The following is a 22000-nucleotide window of genomic DNA, read 5'->3' on the forward strand; positions in this document are numbered from 1 at the left end:
AACATTATGCCCGTTTACTAGTCAGACAATTACAGTATGTGGTCATTTTTAATTTCTTCAGTTTTGGTGGCTTTGAACAGTAATGCTCACTTCTTCGGTTGATGCAGTGTAAGCTATATATTTTCAACAAAGAGGACACTGATAAAAGCAACTCCTGGAATATATTTGAAAAATGTAAATCTTTGCTGTTTTTCTTGTAGCTGGTAATAATTCTCTATACCCACAAGGAAATAAATGTGGAATGACTTCACAGTTTGGCCAAATATTTTTATTTCCCGTTTCTCACTAAATAAATGACAACCAAACTTCAGCACTCCTATGAATCCTTATAGGCTTCAAGACTGTTACAAGCTTTAAATTGATTTTTAATCAGCTATGATAGCTAAGCCTTATAGTACCACAATTTTATATACAGTAACTCCTCACTTAAAGTCATCCTGGTTAACATTGTTTCGATGTTAAGTTGCTGATCAATTAGGGAACATGCTCGTTTAAAGTTGTGCAATGCTCCCTTCTAACATCGTTTGGCAGCCACCTGCTTTGTCCACTCCTTGCAGGAAGAGCAGCCTGTTGTAGCTAGCTGGTGGGGGCTTGGAACCAGGGTGGACAGGCAGCCCCCCGCTCCCCTAAGAGCCCTGTGCTGCAGCCGCCCAGCAGGCTGTCAATTGCAGCTGTCCCTTCCCCCACTGCCATGTGCTGCTCCTGCCCTCTGCCTTGGAGCTGCTCCCAGAGACTCCTGCTTGCTGTGCGGGGGGGGGGGGGGGGGGAAGGTGGGTTTAGAGGGTTGGGAGTTCCCCAGGGAGGGGAGACCCAGAGAGTGGAGGTACTGCTGGGGCAGAACCCCGAGGTAAAAGGCACCGGGGTCCGGGAAGGACACGGGGCCAGCGGCAAGCGAGACACCTGGCCAGCAGAGGGCGCTCCGAGGCTGGAAAGAGCTAATTCCCAGACAACCAGCAGGAGGCACCACATCAGAGAGTCATCGCTTCGCTACATATGGGTTATATACTTATGAAGGTTTTTTTTATAACAAATGATTTTGAGTTGTTCATTTTGGAACACTAAGTTTCCTGGAGTTTGCCCACCACAGATCAAATATTTGAAGACAGACTGCTGGTCTTTAATCAAGAAAGTTGTTTGAATGTTTTTTGTACAGTTCTGTAATAACATTACTATTAGTTTTATAACTAAAGTTTATAGAGCAAATTACTACTTACTTTTTAATTTGATTTCTCTTGCCTAGGTTGGGACAAAAACAGAGAATTGAAATATCCTGACTGAGGTAAAATTTCAAAGCTACCTTCAGAAGAAAACAATATAGTTGTCCAAATATGCTCATGTCTTGTTTTTAAGGTTGTAGTCTTGTAGTCCATCTTTGTGTGGAATGTTGGTGTAGAGGGCTTCTACATCCATAGTGGCCAGGATGGTGTTTTCTGGAGGATCACCAATGGATTGTAGTTTCCTCAGAAAGTCAGTGGTGTCTCGAAGATAGCTAGGAGTGCTGGTAGCGTAGGGCCTGAGGAGAGAGTCTACATAGCCAGACAATCCTGCCCTCAAGGTGCCAATGCCTGAGATGATGGAGCGTCCAGGATTTCCAGGTTTATGGATCTTGGGTAGCAGATAGAATACCCCTGGTTGGAGTTCTAGGGGTGTGTCTGTGCAGATTTGTTCCTGTGCTTTTTCAGGGAGTTTCTTGAGCAAATAGTGTAGTTTCTTTTGGTAACCCTCAGTGGGATCAGAGAGTAATGGCCTGTAGAATGTGGTGTTAGAGAGCTGCCTAGAAGCCTCTCGTTCATATTTCGAACTATTCATGATGACGACAGCATCTCCTTTGTCAGCCTTTTTGATTATGTCAGAGTTGTGCCTGAGGCTGTGGATGACGTTGTGTTCTGCACGGTTGAGCTTATGGGGCAAGTGATGCTGCTTTTCCACAATTTCAGCCCGTGCACATCGGCGGAAGCACTCTATGTAGAAGTCCAGTCTGTTGTTTCAACCTTCAGGAGGAGTCCACGCAGAATCTTTCTTTTTGTAGTGTTGGTAGGAAGGTTTCTGTGGATTAGTGTGCTGTTCAGAGGTGTGTTGGAAACATTCCTCGAGTCAGAGACGTCAAAAGTAGGATTCCAGGTCACCACAGAACTGTATCATGTTTGTGGTGGTGGAGGGGCAGAAGGAGAGGCCCCGAGACAGGACAGACTCTTCAGCTGGGCTAAGAATATAGCTGGATAAATTAACAATATTGTTAAGGCCACTACTGTTGTGGTCCCTTGTGGCATGTAGTAGTTTAGATAATTTAGTGTACTTTTTCCTTTGTAGAGAAGCAAAATGTGTGTTGTAAATTGCTTGTCTAGTTTTTGTAAAGTCCAGCAACGAGGAAGTTTGTGCTAGACTACAAAAACTAGACAAGCCATTTACCAATGTCTCCATCTGTATGTGGGGGGAAAGGCGAAGGATAAGATCTTAAAAGGAAAAAACTCACAACCAATGTCTCCTCAGCTGTAGTCACTTAGCACTAAAACTGGTTAAATGACAAGTTAAAGATGATGGCCACTACACAGCAATGCAACTAAAGACTGGGGAGAGCAAAGGATGGACAAAAACGTGATGGGCTGAATAAGGAGGGTGAAAAGTTTTTGTATTGATTGATCTTGGCCTTGTGACCAGTGAAGACAGGAAGAACGAGGATACAGACTAACACAACTACCCCTCTGATAGAAGACAGGAAGAAACTGCACAGAAAACTGACATTTTAAAAAAAATCAGTTATTTTTATCACAAATTGTAAGTAAGGGCTAAAAGGATACAATATAGAATTACCTTATATACCAATCCCATTAATCTTAGTTTTTCTAAAACATCAGAAATGTATTGGCTATCAGATGTTTTCTGAACAGCATGAATATAAAAGGTCAGATATAAAAATTAGAATTTGTGTTGGAGCACAAACTTTTTCTTAGTTCTATTCTTCTAAAATATAAACCACGTATTTTAAGCATTTCATAATAAATCAACCCTTAAATTTAACTTCTTAAATAGTAACCCATGACTTTTTTGGGGTAGAGGATGGGGATTAACGAAGTAGCATGTTTAAATATTTTTAGAAGGGGCGGTCAAGGGAAAAAAATAGTTGTCCAGACAGAAAACCAGTGGTCACAAGCACATTCATTCCTCACCCTGAAGGTTTAGCAAAACATGTAAGCTGTGCCTGCTCTGAAAGCTAGTTTGACTGGTGCACTTTAGAAGGCTGATGGCAAATCTATGGCACAGCACTGTCAATGCTAGTAACAGGTGTCTTGCACAAAGTTCTGAACCTGAAATGAGGTGATGAGACAAAGCGAGGGAAAGACAGGGCAAAAAGACTATAAAGAAGCAACATAGTAGCCTGGGAAGAGGACACATAGGAAGGCTTGTAAAAGTGGGAAAAGCAAACTAATGAGGGTAACAAAGAGATAACAAAAACTGACTAAGATTTGCTGATTACCAAAAATCTATTTAACAACTATGCTTAATAAAGATTTGCCAACATCACAACCATTTGGAACTTCATAAGATCGTTTACTGTAGTCCTACTTTCGTCCCCAATCTTGGTATTTTTGTAAGGTAAATTCTCATTTCAGTGCAGAGAGAACTTCATGTACAAACTCTTACTTGACATTGCAACTTTCTGTTTTAAGAGCATTGCATTTTCTCCAAGTAAACACCAAAGAGTACCACAAGAGAGTGTCATCACTGATATGCTTATTTCTACTCATTGAATAATTCTTAGCTATTCTGCTAATATTTATATTGCAGATTGCTATGCATTGTACCATACCATCAATCTTGCTCTTGTCTAGACAGACTGAAGGGGCACCAAAGGCACCGAAATCTTTAGCAGTGATAAAGAGCTGAATGCTTTTTATATAGTCTTAGTGGGAAAAATAGGATGGTTCTCTTTACAGAGTTGTATTTTTTGCTAGAGAGTTGTCTGTTCTTCCCCTGTCACTTACTATATCTCGAAAGAAATAATATTTTAATTCATGTTTAAGAATTGATGGCAATACCTCAAGATTGAATTAAGTAATAAAGGAAGGAAGTATAAAATGAGTGGGAAGACTATTTTAATATAGGTACTTGCTGCAGCTAATACTGATTAAAAATTCAAAACAAATTCAAACTCACATAAGGTTTTGTTTTGCTTTGAATTTTTTTTTCTCAAAATGGAAGAAGCTGCATCCTACTGGATTGGCTTGTGGAAATCGTTTCAGAATAGAGAATTTCAAGAATCCTTTGGCCTCAGATATACAACCCCTTTTATTTAACTTCATCTAATTGAAGACATCTGTAAGTGGTGCCACACAAAATTTAATTCAAGCTTCGAAATGTCAATAAAAAATGTCTGTAAGAAAGAATACTAGCATAAACCTAGCAGGGAAGCGTACATCAGCATCTATGTAGCCATACAAAATTAGAAATATAATGGAAATCTGCTGCCTGACTTGACGAGGTGATAAAAGCCCTTTTCCTATAAAGTCTAATGAGCTCTATTAGTCTTCAGCTTGCAGGAATGTAAAGGGGGTGGATTCAGCAGAGAAAAGTAACAAACTCTCCACACATGGCTTCATTCAAACTGCAACATATCAAATTACTGGTGTAATTACTATAACCTGACAATTTCATTACCATCATGTGGTTGTTAACTCTTTAAGAAATACAACAAAGACAGTACCACATTTTTGTTTCCCAGTATTTGTTCTGGAAATGAAGTAATCTCAATCATCATTCCAAACTGTGAACTCCTTTCTCAGTTCTTAGTCACTAGTCCTGGATTCCTCTTTAGAACAAAAGCAGATAAGATTAAAATGTGATGTGTTCACTTAATTTTCCTTTACTTCACAATAAACCAGTTTTTACAAACAAACTGCCAAAACGGTAGAAAATCTTTCTGAAAATATTTCTTAATGTTGAGTTTTTTGCTCATTTCTAATTTACTTGTATTGACATAATAACCCAAAGTATGACATGAGATGTTATGCATAGCCTCTTTCCCCCAGCCCAGCCCACCCCCCAAGTATTCTTCCATGGTTTTAATTCTTAAAAGAAAAAGGGATATTAAACAAACTGAGGCTGACAGATTAGCCATTTTCCAGAAACCTGCTAGTGAACTTACTTTAAACCAGCAGAAGAGCCATGTAACAAGCATGCATTTAGGAACCAGCTAGGGGACTAGCTGTCAGGCTGTGCTAAAAACTTCTGCCAGCAATGAGAGCAAAGGAACAGAAAATTGGTGATCACATATAATCATAAGCATGTGAGCACAGTAAAGATCTTAGAGCTCGTTAGGCCCTGTAAACTATTGTGCTTTCAACATCTTGTGAAAATTTTCACTTACACAAAGATTTTCCTGGTAACAGCCATCCTGGTTTGGCATGCAGGCCCCAACATTAAAAGAGTGGATCTTGAAAAGGTTAAAGTCTTATTGTACAATGTCACAACAATGGATTGAGATGACCGGAATAAAACAATCATGCTAGCCAAACTTCTGCAAAGCCAACTGATGCAATAACCAATTTACCATTTGCATCCCTTTTAAGTAAAAATGAGGATGACCTATTTTAAAAAAAAGATCTCTTTCACAGACCTAGTGAGCAACAGCAACCTTACTACATGGTGTGTGCCCAAAAGTGGCTAAGGGCTGTGCACTGGAGATGGACTCTTAAGGAAGGCAGAGAGAGGAGTTTGTTGATGGCTGAGGAAGTTAATTGCAACATAGAACCGAACGGGCATGTTCCTCAATTATTAAATTTATTTTTTGTTTATCTTGGATTTGTACTGTAGTAACAGAGTCAAAGAATCAGTTAAGAGGATAAAAACCAGACACCACAACTGTTAAACATTAACATAATCAATTTAAAATAAGACACACAGCTCCTCACTTGTTAAACCATCCTTTTGTATGGACAAACACTCACTGAGGCTTGGTACCATTAAGATATGATATTACTGTAGAACATGTTTCGTAATTAGTATATAAAGTAAGCCTGGTCTTTAGAATACCAGGTGTCCTAAGTAGCACTGAATGATAAATGTCCTATGTGGGGGCGGGGGAAATCAGATTAACACAATGAAAACTTTAGAATTTTGCTTAACTTCTGCCCCTTTAGTCCCCCTCAAAATATGCCGAGAGACCTTGCTGGACTGGCAATGAAGTTGATGTTGCTGGAATACAGGGACAGAAGGCCCTACCCACTATAATGTTTGAGGGGCACTAATGATGCCCTTAATAATTTGATAACTTTCTCTCCCACACTATGGATAGATTCTGCATTAGTGGCTATTACTAAAGAGAAGAGGGAAAAGATAGCATGGCATCCTAAGATAGTTATAACATTCAATCGGATACCTGGCCATTATTAAAAAAGTAAAAAAAAAAAAAAAAAAAAAATCCAACCACGATTTTTTAAAATTAACTTAAAATCAATCAGAAATGTAGACGTCTTATTATCCTTTCATGACCTGATTCTACAATCCTGAAGAGCTTTGCTTGACCAAGGGCTACCGGGTTTTGCCTCAATGTATGCAATCCCCAATACTAAAATATAGGTGTATTGTGTATACCAGAGTCAATGGGTGGGTTTATCAAAAGAGCCTAAAGGAGTTAACTCCCACGGAAATTCAAAGGAAGAATGTGCCTCTCCCATACGCTCCTTTGAAAATCTCAGCCTATGCCTCTTACAGATAGTCCTTTTATTGGAATACCTAGATAATGATCTAGTAGAAGTACAGTTTACAGAAGATTGAAGAAACCAAGATACCCTGGCATTAAACAATTCCAAAGTTTAGAATTAGGATTAAATTCATACCTCAAGTGGAGAATCGCAGAGGAATCTTGTGAACTGCATTGGAGGGATTTACCAGAAGCACAGTCCCCAGAGAATGGTCAGAACAAACAGAACACACAAAACAGAAACAAGAGAATGTTAGCACTGAAGTTAAATTTTCTCTATTAATTTGAATACACTGAAGTCTATGCAGTTTTGTTTTCCAAAACAAATCATTGGAAGTAAAAGCTGCTGATTCCATAAATTAAAATAAACCTTCCAAAAATATACCACTGTATGTCTTATTTACCACTACTGGAAAATAAAACTTGAACTAATTTTACAAAACATTTGAAATCTTCTGTCAAATACAAAACTCAGGAGAAAATACAGAATTGCCAGAAGGGACTAAGGAAAGTTACATTAAATTATAGTTTATTTTATTCTAAATCCATGCCCTGCACAAGCTCAAAGTTCCTCTTCCCACCCCCATATCTTTTGCTCCTCCATCCTCCTCACTAGTGGTGCGGCTTTTCTTATCATCCTTATCACTAAAGCACCTTTTTTTTGGCCTTCCTGTTTGGTGGTAGAGATTGGTTAAATCTTAACATTTACAGACAGAACATCATAGTCATAAATGTGCCTGCTCAGTTCCATGAAAGCCAATTTCCCGAAAGTGCAAGTGTTATCAAAACTAGAGTTTTTCTTCAACATATACTGATGTGCCACAAACAGTTTGACGTAAAAGGAGAAACTCAAACAGAAAGATTGTGATCGTGTTCAAGATTTTAAAAAAAGACTGTGAATGTACAATAATGTAATTTACCTAATGCCATTTATCTTCTAAATAAAGCAGCATAACTTTTACTTATTTTGCACATGTATTTGTCAATATTTTAAAGATACTACAGGTATCGGTTTATCCCAAAATGATTTTTTAAAATGTAATCAATTTATTTAACAGATAGCGTTATGTTGCCCAGTTTGATTCACTCCTCCCCTAATTAACTTACTATGATTTATGTAGGCAAAGAATGAAGGAGTATATGTACGGTATCATCGATAAACAGACTTCCCACAGCAAATGATCTTTCTTAGAACAGAATAAGGTAGAAAAATGCCAGCGTTGTCAACATGTAAACTACACTGGCATTGTTGACCTTAGGCCAAAGTGCTATACATATCCTAAATAAATCCTTACTTATGAAAGTAAGTGTTTGTACAGTCAAACTGCTGTAAAACAGATCACTTAAAAATTGACTCCAGCCCCTTGAAGCTGCATAAATCTGCAATACACTAATTGGAGAATCAGTGAAGTACAAACTGAGTAGTCAGTCATAACCCTGTATTATGGTATATGAGAAAAGACTGATTCTACAGTAAATTAATCAAGAGCTCAACAGAAATAAAATTTACGATTTTTCCTAGGGCACTAATTTTGTTTACATTTTCTCCCAAACACATAATATCATGTTAACCTACAAATGAATGGTAAATATTTAGACATGTGCTTTAAGGAATGTCTATAAACAGCTGCTGAGGACAAGGGAACTGTGTGTTGTCTATAATTAGCCCTTTCAGATATGCTCACAAGGATTGGTTCAACACCCTGAGTAATTCTGAGTTTTATTGCAGAGGCATGGGAAAATGTATGGTTGTAATATTCTAATTCTACTTCTGGATTCTGAAAAAAAGCACACGTTTTATGTTTTCCATAGAGCCATTCAAAGTTGAGGCACACAGGCTAAAAAGAGAGCAGAGATTTATAAATTCCTACATTGCTTGTCTGTTTTCCATGACCTTGATATCAATCATTATAGCCAATAGTTTTAGAAGGTTCTGGCACCAGGAAAAAAAAAAAAAAAAACACGTGTTGTTAATTTTGATGTCAGAAGACCCCCAATAGTTCTTAATCTGTAACTCTAGCTTTATGGTGCAAGTTATACCCTATGGGTCAGTAAGCTGAGCCAAAGACACTTTTCAAACAGTTTTATCGATTAAGGCCCTGCTGTGCAATTCATTTGATTTTAGAAAACTTTTTTTATCTTAATCTAAGACTTAGTTTCCACAGCCAAAACTGCCACTCGCCAGAGAGTATATGTTGCCACAGTTATCTAGATACTGTTTTTCAGAAATGCACTCTCGCTACCACAGCTACCCCATATCATTAAAGATAAAAAAGTCAGCTTCCAAGAAAATATTGGAAACACAGAAGCAGCCTTTCTACTGGAGAAGTAATAACCTAGAATTATTTCACAGTCTTATGGGAAACTAACTATTCCAAGTCATCCACTTGATTTCTTATCTAATTATTGCACGTTACTTTCCTCATCTATTCATATCTGCTAAAGCTTTCATATTAAATGATACATCTATTCATTTAACTTTCCTGACATTTTACCTAAGAAAGTCAATTATTTTAAAGCAAGGAACTGATTGTTCCATAGAACCTGCAGATCTAAGATTTAATGAACTCCATATTTATAATTTCAGAAAAATCAACACAAACTGTTTAATATAATCCAGGCGCATAACCCACTGTAAGTATATTTACAAAACTTAGTTTCCAATCTAAATGTAAACATTTAGATAACTTCTGTTTACCTTTCAGTTCCACATGATTTTCAGTTAACAGCAAACTAGATAATAATTGCAATTAGGAAGTAGGCTTCACCAGATCAGTGTTTCAAATTCACCAAAAAAGAATGATAGTGAAGATATAGACAAATATTAACAAATAGCCCAAACAAACAAGCAAGCTCTCCATCAACATATTTTACATAAGAATATCTCTAAAACTAGCAGTGCCATGTTTTCTACTGTAATCGTAAATAAGTGATTCAATGATGGTGTAGTTTTTGGCAGCAGTGGGACTGGTGAGAGGCAGAAAGGTTGATGGAAGCCCACATCTGCTATTTACATTCATAAAAAATGCAATCTGACCAGCAAAACAAAGGTATCTTTTTTGGGTTCAGAATCACCCAATTTGAAGAGGAGGTCTGAAGTTAGCCATGAATGTATAATTCAAGTTCATTCTCATATGCAAGACAATTACAAACACATTTCTAAAGTGCTGCCCCAAATGCAGGAGGTAAGTGGCCACAGTGCCTGCATTTATTTAGCAGAAACCATTTATCAACAGTTATTTGCGAATATTACTGGACATCTTTTGGCAAGTGCAAACTTTTCTAATGTTAACCTCAGATAAATCAATAGCTTTCAGTCTTTTATACAGTAAACAATTATAAAATGAGTGCTACATTAATTTATCATAATCCAATTATTATTATAAATTGCCTTCCACTACCAAAAAACTCTTGGGGAATTAATTTAAAACAAAATACAACTGAGAATAAAAAATAGATGAATATACTACCAAAAAGCCACATTAAGAAAGCAATACTTTAAAAAAGGTATAGAAAGAACATAGGGAAGTTTTTGTTTTAACCCAAAGAAACCAGTAGAGAAAACAAATACATGCTTCTAGAAAAATAAGATTTCTGACTTTTTAGTGGGAAATTATGAGCTGTATCCGATGTTATGGGGAAATGACATCTACATCTAACAACATGGGTTCTTTAAAAGCAAAACAGTAACCATAAATCCAATGTATATAGCATGTATGGGGAAAGGGTTACCACTCAGTCTTTGCTTCACATTAATGATTGTATAGTGATTTGAGCTCTTCAAAGGGAAGGCAAAGTATATTTTTTGACAGTGTTAGTTGTTTGCTTATCTTTGCAATTCATTTTCAAAGACAGAGGCAGATTAATAGCTGCCATTTTCCCTTGGGGGAAAAAAAGGTTATCTGTGAACTTAATCTTTGAACAGAGTTTTAACATTTTAAACAGAAGGTGCCAAACTCTCAGCCCTGAAAACTAAAGTGATCTATCTTCACCCACAAAGACAGACAACTGTCCACTTATCCGGTGGCTCCGGAATATTTTCATGAGTTCTTCCCTCTTCTTACATTATTGCAGTTCTGCTTGATTTAGGGGGGCTGAACGTTGCACTGCAGGCTGCTTGCAGGAACTGGTGCACGGAGCTTGCAGAAGAAACAGCTTTTCTGCGGGCTTCCTGAAATTTTACGGACAGAAGATCCATCTAGTGAGCTTTTTCCTTCCTTCAAACTGTTTGCCAGTTCCCCCTGATGGCATTCTTCAGGTACTACAAACACACGGAGAGAGAAGACAACTCCATACAAGCCAAATGGAGGTTCCTCAGGATTCTCTCTGTGGGCCCATCTTGCCAGGCCAATTTTTTTATTCTTTTATCTTCCTCTCCCTCCAGACCTGCTGTAGTTGTAGCAGGGTGAGCATTATTGGGCAGGGTTTTAGGAGAACTGGGTAATTCCCAAATTTAAGTGCTACCGATTGGCAAGTAAAAAACAGACTAAAAATCCCACAGACAGTAAGGACTTCATGTGTGTTGATATAAATTCACCAGGCCTTTAAGGAACTATTTCACTCAGGTACAGAGAAAAGCCAACAAATTCCTTGTACAGGAACACTGTGGAAGGAAATGGCTGCTAAGTACACTTCAGCTATTGAAAGAGACCAGCCTGAGTTCATAAAAAGAAATAATACAGGAACAGACCATGAAAAAAAAAAAAAAAAAAAAAACCTTAGACAAAAAACAGAAACATTTCCCCTTGGAGGTGACTAGCACAGGGTTTTAAGAACAGCTGGCATCCCTTATTTTACCTTTAGCGTGCAAACAAGGCCTAAAAAATGTTTTGTTTTTTTTAATCCTACTTGATATTCACCACCAAAGCATCAGCAATGTCAAGTCTGGTCTTCCCTGTTTTTCCTGGGAGACTCATCAGAACCTGTCTCAGGTGTTTAACCTGAGCTCTAATTTTAACTAAAGGAGCAGGACACTGAATTTTTAACAGAGACATCCTTTACCCAAAACATTTACCACCATAGTTAACTAGGTTTCAACAAAAAAACCACACCTTTTCCCAATAAGTTTTATAGTCTGACTAAAAATCCCTTCTCCCATCAGTTGCTCAGTATTTGCTCTCTGAACTCTTGTGACAACATCATTTCACTAAACTCCAGTTCCACAGTCTGCCAGGACAGACAACAAAACTTCCAATGCAAAAAAAGAAAAACGCTTAGAAATTTGCTTTCAAAAAATCTGTCAGGCAAATAAGGGGTATAAGCCCAATCTTTTTCATTTGCCGTCACCATTAAAGGCATACATCCACATAAACACATTACAGCGATACCAAGAGCACAGTTGATACCTGATTAGAAAAGTGACATTAAAAAAAAAGTCTGCCACAACATGGCCATTCCATTTGAGGTCTGGAGGAGGGATCCAATTCTCTCCTCCAGGGAAAGATTTGAATTAGGGGAAATACAAATGGTAGATATCGTGGGGCAAATTTAACATATCAGAGAACCACATTTATCAAACTTGAGTTGAGTGATCAAGATTACTGGGGTTTTCTCTTGCCAAATTTTCCTGAAATGTGATGGAGCACAGTGAGTCTTACAGTTGGTGTTTACACAAGAACAGGCCCAGGGAAAGTTAACATACAGGGTAGGAACTAGACTAGGATGCAAGAGACATGGTTTCAATTCCCATTTCAGCACAGATTGCTTGAGTGATCTTGAGCACGTTACTTAATATAGTCTGTGCTTCAGTTCCCTATTTGTAAAATAGATATAGTATTTCCCTCACTCACAGGGATGTTGTAAGAATAAAACTTCATTAATGATTGCGAGGCAGTCGGTTTACTACACGGAAGCAGGCCACGTAAATAACTAGAGTGAATACTTGGCGCACCAACAAAGGAAGCGTTGATATGCAAGTGATCCTTTTCAACTAAAATTAATTGTCAAGAACTAACCTGCAAATGTACGGGGGAAGAATCTGCTAAGGCAACAATCAAAAACAAAGTGGCATGGGAGAGTAGTGTTTGGTAGCTGTCAGCAAATGCACTAATACACCAACTGACTGAGGAACAGTGTAAGGTGCAACTATAGATGTATGAGGTAGCCTCAGTAGCCTTGATTTTTTAAACAAACAAAAACAAAACAAAAACAACAAAAAAACACCTTAAAGTATAGGACTTTTGGCCACGCTCTCACAGGAAACTCAAGACACCAAAGTAGAGAACCAGTGTATTGGGATACCTGGAAGACAAGATGTCTCAACTATGTCAAGTATCAAGGTATATCAACTTTTTTAATTGTTTTCTTACACAGATATATGGTTTCTAAAGAACTGAATGAGTCCCTCAGCTGTACTGTGGACTTCTGACTTCATTTTCTGTATTGGTTCAACTGTCTTTTCAGGGAGGTAATGAAAAAACTGGAAAAATGAATAAACTATTTGACCACTTTGGTAATATTTTTTGCACCTTTTCAGACACTGAATCTTTTGTATGCTATTAAATTATTTTCTTCCAAGACAAATATTTAACTAAGCACAAGGTAAGGAGGCTGACCAACTACCTTAGCAGTGGAAACTGAGGGGCATACTATTTTTCCTCTATGAGCTTGTCATTATAAAATATCCCAAATAAGTTAAATAAGAATTCTTGCTTCAGTGAGTCTAACAGGGCAATAAAACTCATCATTTTGGCTTTTTTCTGAAAACTGCTTACAAGTTTTATGATCACGTATGGAAATGTTTTCTAACTTGTATAGATGTCACATTTTGTTTTGTTTGTCTTGCAGCTGTAAGTTTTTCTTAAAGACAAACAATGCTGTAAAGAAACTTAAAATCTAGACGTGACATTAACTAACAATGTCATTGTAGAAATAGCATGTGGCTAAATCCTAGAACAGCCACACTGATTACTACATATGATGGACAAAAAGGAGCAAGAAAAATATAAAAAAATATAAATGTCAATACAAATAAGACAAAACTACAGTACACCATATTAGTACAGTAAAACTAGACTCTTTAAAAAACTACATTTAAACTATAAGTCCTCAAATCTTTTGAAGATAACCAATAGCAGAAAAGTCTTGAAGCAGGGATATATCTACAGTGGCATAATACCACACAACACTTTACAGAAGATACATAGTTGTTAAAAAAAATAATAATAATAATCTTCACAAAAATTAGCACTCTCTAGCCAGAAATTTATTTACCTGGTTTTGAGATGGCACAAATGATAAATGAGGCTAATGGTGCCAAAAATAATGTACCTAAAAGCCAAGTGTCATTAAATGTTTTATAACATAAAGGTATTTGTCAATCTTTTCATTTACCTTAAAAGACAAATGAATAAGGACATTGGACTTGTAACCTGAAATTGCACCCACTCGTATATTTCAGTATGTTGAAAAATCTTCCCTTTGTAAGTTTAATGACCGGCACCCCTTTCAAATGCAACCTGCTGGTCTTCTCATATCTGTATTATTACAGTAACAATGTTACTGCATTACTTCTGCTTAAATTTCTAGTGTCTAAAACGGGAAAACACTCAATAAACAGTGAAATATTTCAGCTTTAGGTCCTCACTAATCTTAATGGAGTTCTATATATGAATACCACACAAATTATACTTAGGCTTTAATTTATATCCCTTTAATTTTATGTTTATTAGCAATACAACCAAAGTCATTTTGGTTTCTACCATGTCAGCATTGTCAGAGAGCATAATTTTCTTTCAACACATCACCAAGAGCATCAGGAAAAGCTACCTCTTTCTTTCAGATTTTAACAGTACTAAAATAAAAAATAAAAAAACCCAATAATCATTCAATATCTATTCTACAGATAAATCTACTGGATGCCTGGATGGGTACTTAAAACAGACACATACATACATACACGGTGTTTACAGTGGCAGTAATTAAGAATTAACAGTATTCTAGAACAGGGGACATTATCTTTAATCAAATAAGCAGTTGTTCAAAATGACTTTGCCGGTAAAATGAATTTCCCCATCAAAAGACAACAACTAACATTTACGCTAAGTTATCGGAATTTAATATTGTTCATTTGTCAACTGTCATAAAATGGGATCATCCTTAGGCTTACTGGAAAAAGTAGGCATGTAATATAAGTGTTAACCACAACTGATCTGTTCATAGAAGAATTACTTGTTTAGTAAAATACAACTTCACACTTGTTAATGTTTATTTAACTTGCTGAAGGTTAAGTTTTTAGCACACCGCACCAGAAATGAAACAACTCCTGTCTTTTATTGTTAAGATGTTGAGGAAGGGATTGCATGAAGCATTTCTGATAGCTTTCCATTCATTTTTAGTGTCAGTATATATCCTCTTCAAAACACTTGTTTTCCCTACTGATTTTGGCCTTTTCCTTTTGGCAGTCACAAAAAATACAGTTCGCACTTACAGTGTAGTGCACCTTTCAAATATGAATTATTTAGTTTCAACCACCATGTAAAGTGGGGATGTATTATTTAACAGATGACACAGGCACAGAGATTTTTCAGAGGTGCTGAGCACTCAAAACTCCAGCAGAATTCACTGAGAACTATAAGTGCTGAGCATCACAAGAGTCAGGTTCTAAGTGACCTGGCCTAAAATCATACATGAAGTCTGTGTCTAACTTTGTTGCTTTTCTCTGCATCCCCTCAATTCGTCTTTATCTAATAACCAGGTGTGTATACATCAAGGCCATGAGAAGGAACCTTCATTGCTGCAGTTCATATGGCTGATAGCTTGCCCAAGGCTGTTTCAGTGAACTGGAAATCAAAACCAATAAGCCACTGCAGCTAAGGAGTGTGGTGATCCGAACAAGTACGTCGCTGCTAGTGGCCATAAGGGAGAGAGCGGGAGTCAACTGAGCAAACTACTGCTGAAGCTTCCCCTGCCAGGTGTGGAGGGAAAGAGAGAAGCCATTGTCCTAAGGTGGCTGGATCTCATAGGTCAAAGAGTGGTGGACAGAGCAGAAAGAGATGGTAAGGGGAGAAAAAAAACAAAACCTCAGCTAACTAAAAGAAGGTAATTGTACACAATGCTGAAAGCTTGGCTGCCAGAGTCAGGAAAACTAGGATATTTGGTGTCTACATATTTCTTTAAGGGCAAGAAAAAAGTTTAAATAATTTTACCTCAAGCAAGAACTGGAATGGAGCTACCCACTCTTCTGTCCAAAGTAGTGAAAGGCCACATCATGAGCAGAAACTGCCACCTACGTTTCTGTAACTGTTGTTCTTCTATGTGTTGCACATGTCCATTCCATTGTTGATGTGTGTGCACGCGCCTCATGCACAGCTATTGGAGAACTTTTTCTCCTTAGTGGTATCTGTTGGAGCAGCTCGAATGGTCTCTGGTGTCATGCACAACTGCATGGAGATAAGGGGACTGAGCTGCCCCAACCCTCCTCAGTTCCTTCTTACCAGATAGACTCCAATAGAGAAGGAAAGGAGGATGAGTCATAGAATGTACATGTGCAACACATCTCAAAGAACTATACTTATGGAAAGGTAGGTGTCTCCTTCTTCTTCTTCTTCTTCAAGTGATTGGACATGTCCATTCCTGCCTCCAGGACACTGTACCACAGAAGTAGACAGCATAATGGAATAGGCCACCCAAATACCCCACGAGAACTTGCTTCAATAAAAGAAATAAAACCACTTCCAACTGTACACCCTGGTTCTCACTTACCACATTGGAACCTATATGGGATTTCAGACTACAACGTCTACTCAATGGGGACCCCATCCTGAAAGAAATCTTTCCTGACTCCCCACTTCTGGCCTTCAAACCACCCCCCAACCTCTCCAAGTCATCATCAGAAGCAAGCTCCCCACAGACAAGAACACACCAACTCACAGCAGCACCAGACCCTGCCAGAACAGATGCAAAACCTGCAGACATATCTCTCTCTACTGCTATAATAATCAACACCCCCTTCACATGCCTATGACAACATGAGGGATACCTCCTCCAGTGCACTAAATTCCCCAACCACTGCTATGTGGGTGAAACCAGACAATCACTACGCTCTTGAACGAACTCACAGGAAAATGATAAAAGACAAAAATACCACATTACCTGTGGGTAAAACACTTCACAAAGCGATCACTCCACATTTGACTTATCAGTCCTCATCCTCACAGGAAACCTGCACAACACTTTCAAAAGTTGAGCCTGGGAGCTTAAATTCTGCTAGACACTAAAAATCATGGATTGAACAGACACTGGATTTATGATTTATTACAACAATCTGTAACCCGCTAACCCCATCTTTTTGTCCTATGTCTGCAGAGGTGTTAGCAGGCCACTCTACCTTGAAGGGTCACTTACAATATGTGCTCACTACTTACACTAAACAATCTGTTCCACCTTGCATTTTGCTGTGACGCTCAGAGTATCTTTCCCCAGAGCTGAAGAAGAGCAATGTATGGCTAAAAAACTTCTCTCTCACCAACAGAAGTTGGTCCAATAAAAGGTATTACCTCTTCCACCTTGTCTCTTGAATATCCTAGCACCAACACAGCTACAACTAGACTGCAGTAACAACAATGGGAGACATACGGATAAATCACTATACACCACCTGAACACTTCCTCCTGAACTCAATTTTTATTCTGATTCACACTTTTTTTTTTTTAACTAAGTAAACAAAGCCACATATCAGGAAGTCATATCCATCGGGTTCTGCTCTGTTCTTGGACCTCTCCTTGACTCCTATGCCCCAGGGAAATTCCCAATCCCTCTCTCTTCCCAATCCCTGTCTCAAGAGAGCCACTCAACCTTTCCCCTGAGCACCTGCATAAGCAGAGGGGTAAACTGGCATTAACACCTTATTCTCCTGGACCAGCTAGTGCACATACACTTGATCACATCCCTCTGTTTGGTGTTGAAACTATAATAACTAATAAACAAAAGAAAAGTTTGCACTGCGTATTTTGATATTCTGCTAACATTGCCTAGCAAGCCACAGGAACTGAGGAAACTAATTCCTCTAGCTCACATTGGAAAGCAAAATGTTATTGAATTGTAGAGTGTTTTTGGATACTAGTTGACTTAACTCATTTGTCTGAAGGAGCAAGAGGGGAGGAGCGAATAAGCTCGATGAGTCAGCCAAATCTAATTCAGTTATAAATCAAACAACACTGTTGTAATGATTTCTCATAATAGTAATATAATATGGCTGTCTGCTTGCAATAGTACGACAGTGAATTATTTACTCTCTCCTAGCAACTACCTTACTCTATCATTTTCATAGTCTCTGTAGCTCAGAGGCAAGTTCTAATATTTATATATTGGCAGCCACTGAATGTCTTTCTGAGATGAAGAAAAATAAGGAGATGACAATATCAGTTTAAATGTACTTTTCAGTGAATGGTTCATCTGAGTTTGACCTCAAGTTGATTTCTAAATACACAGTTGTGTATGGGTTTAACAAAGAAGCCAATATTTTCATATATATTATCTTAGTGTATGCAAGGTTTATAGTAGTTTACTGCAGAAAACTAAGATTAATGCTCCTAAGAAAAACGGAGTGGATTTTAACCACACCCAGGCTTGGTCTACACTTACCCCCGTCCAGGCAGGCTCCCCCGTCGACTCCGCGGTACTCCTCTCGTCTAGCTGGAGTACCGCAGTCAACGGCGAGCACTTCCGGGTTCAACTTATCTCGTCCAGACAAGACGCGATAAGTCGAACCCAGAAGTTCGATTTCCAGCCACCGAACTAGCGGCTGGGTATAGACGTACCCTTAGCTTTTCCAACACGAAAATTACTCACATCTCCAAACAATATCACAAGTTCATAAACCACTTCTTCTTCCTAGTCACTCAAAGACAAATAAAAATGTGTAACTCTAAAAACATTTCAAAACATAATCAGTGAACAAAATTCCATTTATTACAGTTTGTCTGAACAGCTATAGTGTTCTTGATCTATAGAATTCCTGTTTTAAATGATACTGTATTCATCTGACAGCAAAAGAAAAAAAAATCAATACTTTTTTAAAACTTATTTAATGGAGGGTTGCACAAAATTCAATATTCAGGGTAAAGTTCTCCAAAATATACATTGCAATATACTTTTGGTCAGTGATCAGAACATCATGTTAAATTGCTATTCATTACAGAGGTCACATCTATACTTACTTTTTCCTACCTTTAGTAATTTCTCCTCTTACTTTATGGCTTGAATCATTTCCTTTGGCTTACCAAACCCACATAACCACCACGCAAGTTCAGTACAAATAAGTGAATAATTTTGTTAAGTCTGTAAATAAATCTTTGCAGCACTGATTTCATTAGCATCTTTCTACATACTAAAAGGTCTGATTATAGGCTTCCACTGCTTAAGCAAGAAAAAGGAAAGCTGAAGCCTGATACACTAGCAAATTTATGATACAAGGAGTGGAGGCAAACTCTATATTCATATTGCCTAACATTTTCCATTATAAATATGTTTTGACTTTTTTTTTTTTTGTTTGTTTTTTAAAAAGAGATCTACCGCCACCATAGTTTGCAGCAGGAACTTGAAATTTGGTGGAATGATGACCCCGGGGTCAGAAAGGAGACTTTTGTTATCTCCCTTAAAATCCTTTCAGTTTTAATTGTGTTATAAACTGTCAAATATCACCATTTCTTGTCTGTATTTTGCTCTGTGAAGCTTGCTAGAGTCTTAATGCTAAAGTTCCTGAACGTTCAATACCCTACAATTGCACATAATACAATTTATTTTTCCTCTTTTTAAAATAACCTAGGAAATTATATACAAAAAACCTACGTTAAAAGAAAGTTAAGATTGGAAACTCAAGCACCCAAAAGTCAGGAAATACCAGAATCAAGACCACCCAGGAACACTAATTCTGGCCCTCCATGTGTAGGGCTGGTTGGAAATTTTCCTACAGAACATTTTCCTTTGAAAAACACCGATTCATCAAAAGCATGACATCTTGAGGAAGTGTGCTGCCTTTTAACAAAAATTCATTTAGAAACTAAAAATAAAAACCAAAAAGCATTTTAAGGTCAATACATCCCATTTCAAACTTTTTGAAATGTTTTGATTTTCCATTTTGAAATTACTTTTTTCAGTTTATTTCATATTATAAAATGAAGTCAAAATCAGAAAGAAATGTTTAGATTTTGTCAAAACAAAATGTCTTGATCAACTTTTTCCTAATTTTAGCTTCTATAAAGTTTCAAAGACTTTGGTTTTCTTCCAGAATAGAAGAAAATTCAAATTTGTGACACTCTCCCCAAAGCAAAAAATCCAGTTCACACACACCTATACTTATTTATAATGCATTGAGAGTTTTCAGTCACATAATCATGTATTTTCCCGCCCGGAACCTTGCTTCATTTACTCTATTAGAAAGGGCATATGGAGGGCTGGCCTTGGGTAGTTAGGACTTCACATATTAACATCAGCACTTGAATTGCACCCGGAAGCAAAGAGGTGGCCACTGCAATCTTTGAAGCACTGGAGTAACATACTCTACACATGGCTAACATCTCCAAGCAAGTGGTCACTGCTGTCTGTAGCTTTAAAGTGGTCTTCCAAGCGTAGCGCAATATATAGTAAACAGATCTAGACAAAGGGAATAGTTAATAGATGCAAGATCTACATGCAAAATAGTTGCAGTTTTCAAGTCAAGATGAAAGCACAGATGAAAAAATATTTTTGTTGGCAATTAAAGCTACCTCAGATTCCAGGAGCAACTGGGTTCTCGAAAGTATTCCTAGAATATATAGCATTTTTGGCAAAGGGCAAGCATGCTCCAAAGCGACCATTTTCTCTATCCACCAGTCAGAACTGGTTTTGAGACTTTGAAGAAGATATCAGAGAAGGAAATGTCTTCAACTAGAGAACCAATCACAATATAACTTTTTTAATACATTGTCGCAATCAGTGGGTTCTGGAACTAGATTACCTCCACCAGGATTTTCACCTCCAGTGTATCTGTTACAAGGAATCATAGAAACCATTGTACTGATAGCCGTTGACAGTAAATGCTCAAAATCCAATAGGACACTAACCTTAAGCAAAGCCTGAAACTGACTTGAGTACAACAAGTTGACATATAATTTAGATAGTATTTGTAACGGACAAAGAGGGAAGGAGATTTGATTCACAACTAACATAGGTTTACTAAACTCACTGATTAATATATAGTGTCCATATATGCAATTATCAATGTATCACTCATAAGAAATGTATCAATGGGAAAATAAAATATATAGTTGCTTAGCACAACCTTTACAAAATGGGAGCTGCTTTAACGCTAGCGTTACAGCCATGAATATGGTGTAACAAATGATCATGTAACAAGTAACACTAAGGCCTTGTCTAGGTGATTATATGTGTTGTTTAAAAGAAAATAAAAGGGATGTTGAGCAAAATACTTATGAAATACAATGGACTAAAATGACTGCCTTTTTTAAATGATTGCTATTTTGATATCTGTACATTAACTATTTCAAAATTTCAACTATATAGGTGAAAACATTTTTAGCGAGTGAGCACTTTATTGGGTGCATATATAAGTAAGAGGCAGAAGAGAAAAACATTACAAATTTTAGTGTATTCAGTGCACAGAAGACAAGATTGTTGATCATTTAGTTTACTACTAAAACTCAGGAAGGAAAGAAGGAAGGAAGTTGAACATGAATTTAAGTATACAGTGTAAGTAAATGAAAACTGAAATTCAAAAGTAGCAAAGAAGCAAGTATTTTTGCATGGGGAAGAATGGAAGGATACAGTGAGAGGGTGGAGGGAAAGTGGGAATTGGAATGTGCTCAATGCCCTGCAGGATCATTACTTGTATTACAGCAGTACCCAAAGGCTATGACCATGGTTTGGCTCTCCTCTGCTAGGTACTGTACAAATACAGGGTCTTTAAAAAGTAAGAGAGCCCCTGTCCAAGGAGTTTAAATTCTAAGGACCAGATCCTGCAAACACTTATTTGTGTACTTAACTCTACTACTGAGAGTTGTTGCTTTGATTTTAATGAGATTACTTAAGGTAGTATAGTTAAACACATGGGTAAAGGTTTGCAGGATTGGGGCTTAAGTTAACACAAGGTACAAGAAGTTATTTGGTAGCCAAGATGTATAGCTGGGGGGGCAGGACAGAGCCAGCTCAAAACAGGACTGGCAAGTGAGTCAGGGAAGATTTTTCTGTTCAGTTTTGGTCCAAAAGAAGTGTGATAATCTTACAAGGAGAATGGCAATCCCAGAGGTGAAAACTAGAAATAAAGTTGTCACCGAGACTATGCTGAGAAATGCTGCTCGAGGG

The 22000-nt window shown here is 37.6% G+C and overlaps 1 protein-coding gene across 5 annotated transcripts in view; it reads right to left on the reverse strand.

Moving 5' to 3' along the window:
* Window positions 1-22000, reverse strand: part of ATE1 (arginyltransferase 1) — a 156774-nt gene that overhangs the window by 94477 nt on the left and 40297 nt on the right. For all 5 annotated transcript variants that reach the window (XM_026650942.2, XM_026650943.2, XM_024216986.3 and 2 more), the window contains one exon: window positions 6837-6869. In XM_026650942.2, the coding sequence (XP_026506727.1) occupies window positions 6837-6869 (33 nt within the window). The remainder of the gene's footprint in view (window positions 1-6836; window positions 6870-22000) is intronic.

The sequence above is a fragment of the Terrapene carolina genome, unplaced genomic scaffold (genome assembly GCF_002925995.2).
Source record: "Terrapene carolina triunguis isolate 2854851 unplaced genomic scaffold, T_m_triunguis-2.0 Scaffold95, whole genome shotgun sequence".
NCBI lineage: Eukaryota > Metazoa > Chordata > Testudines > Emydidae > Terrapene > Terrapene triunguis.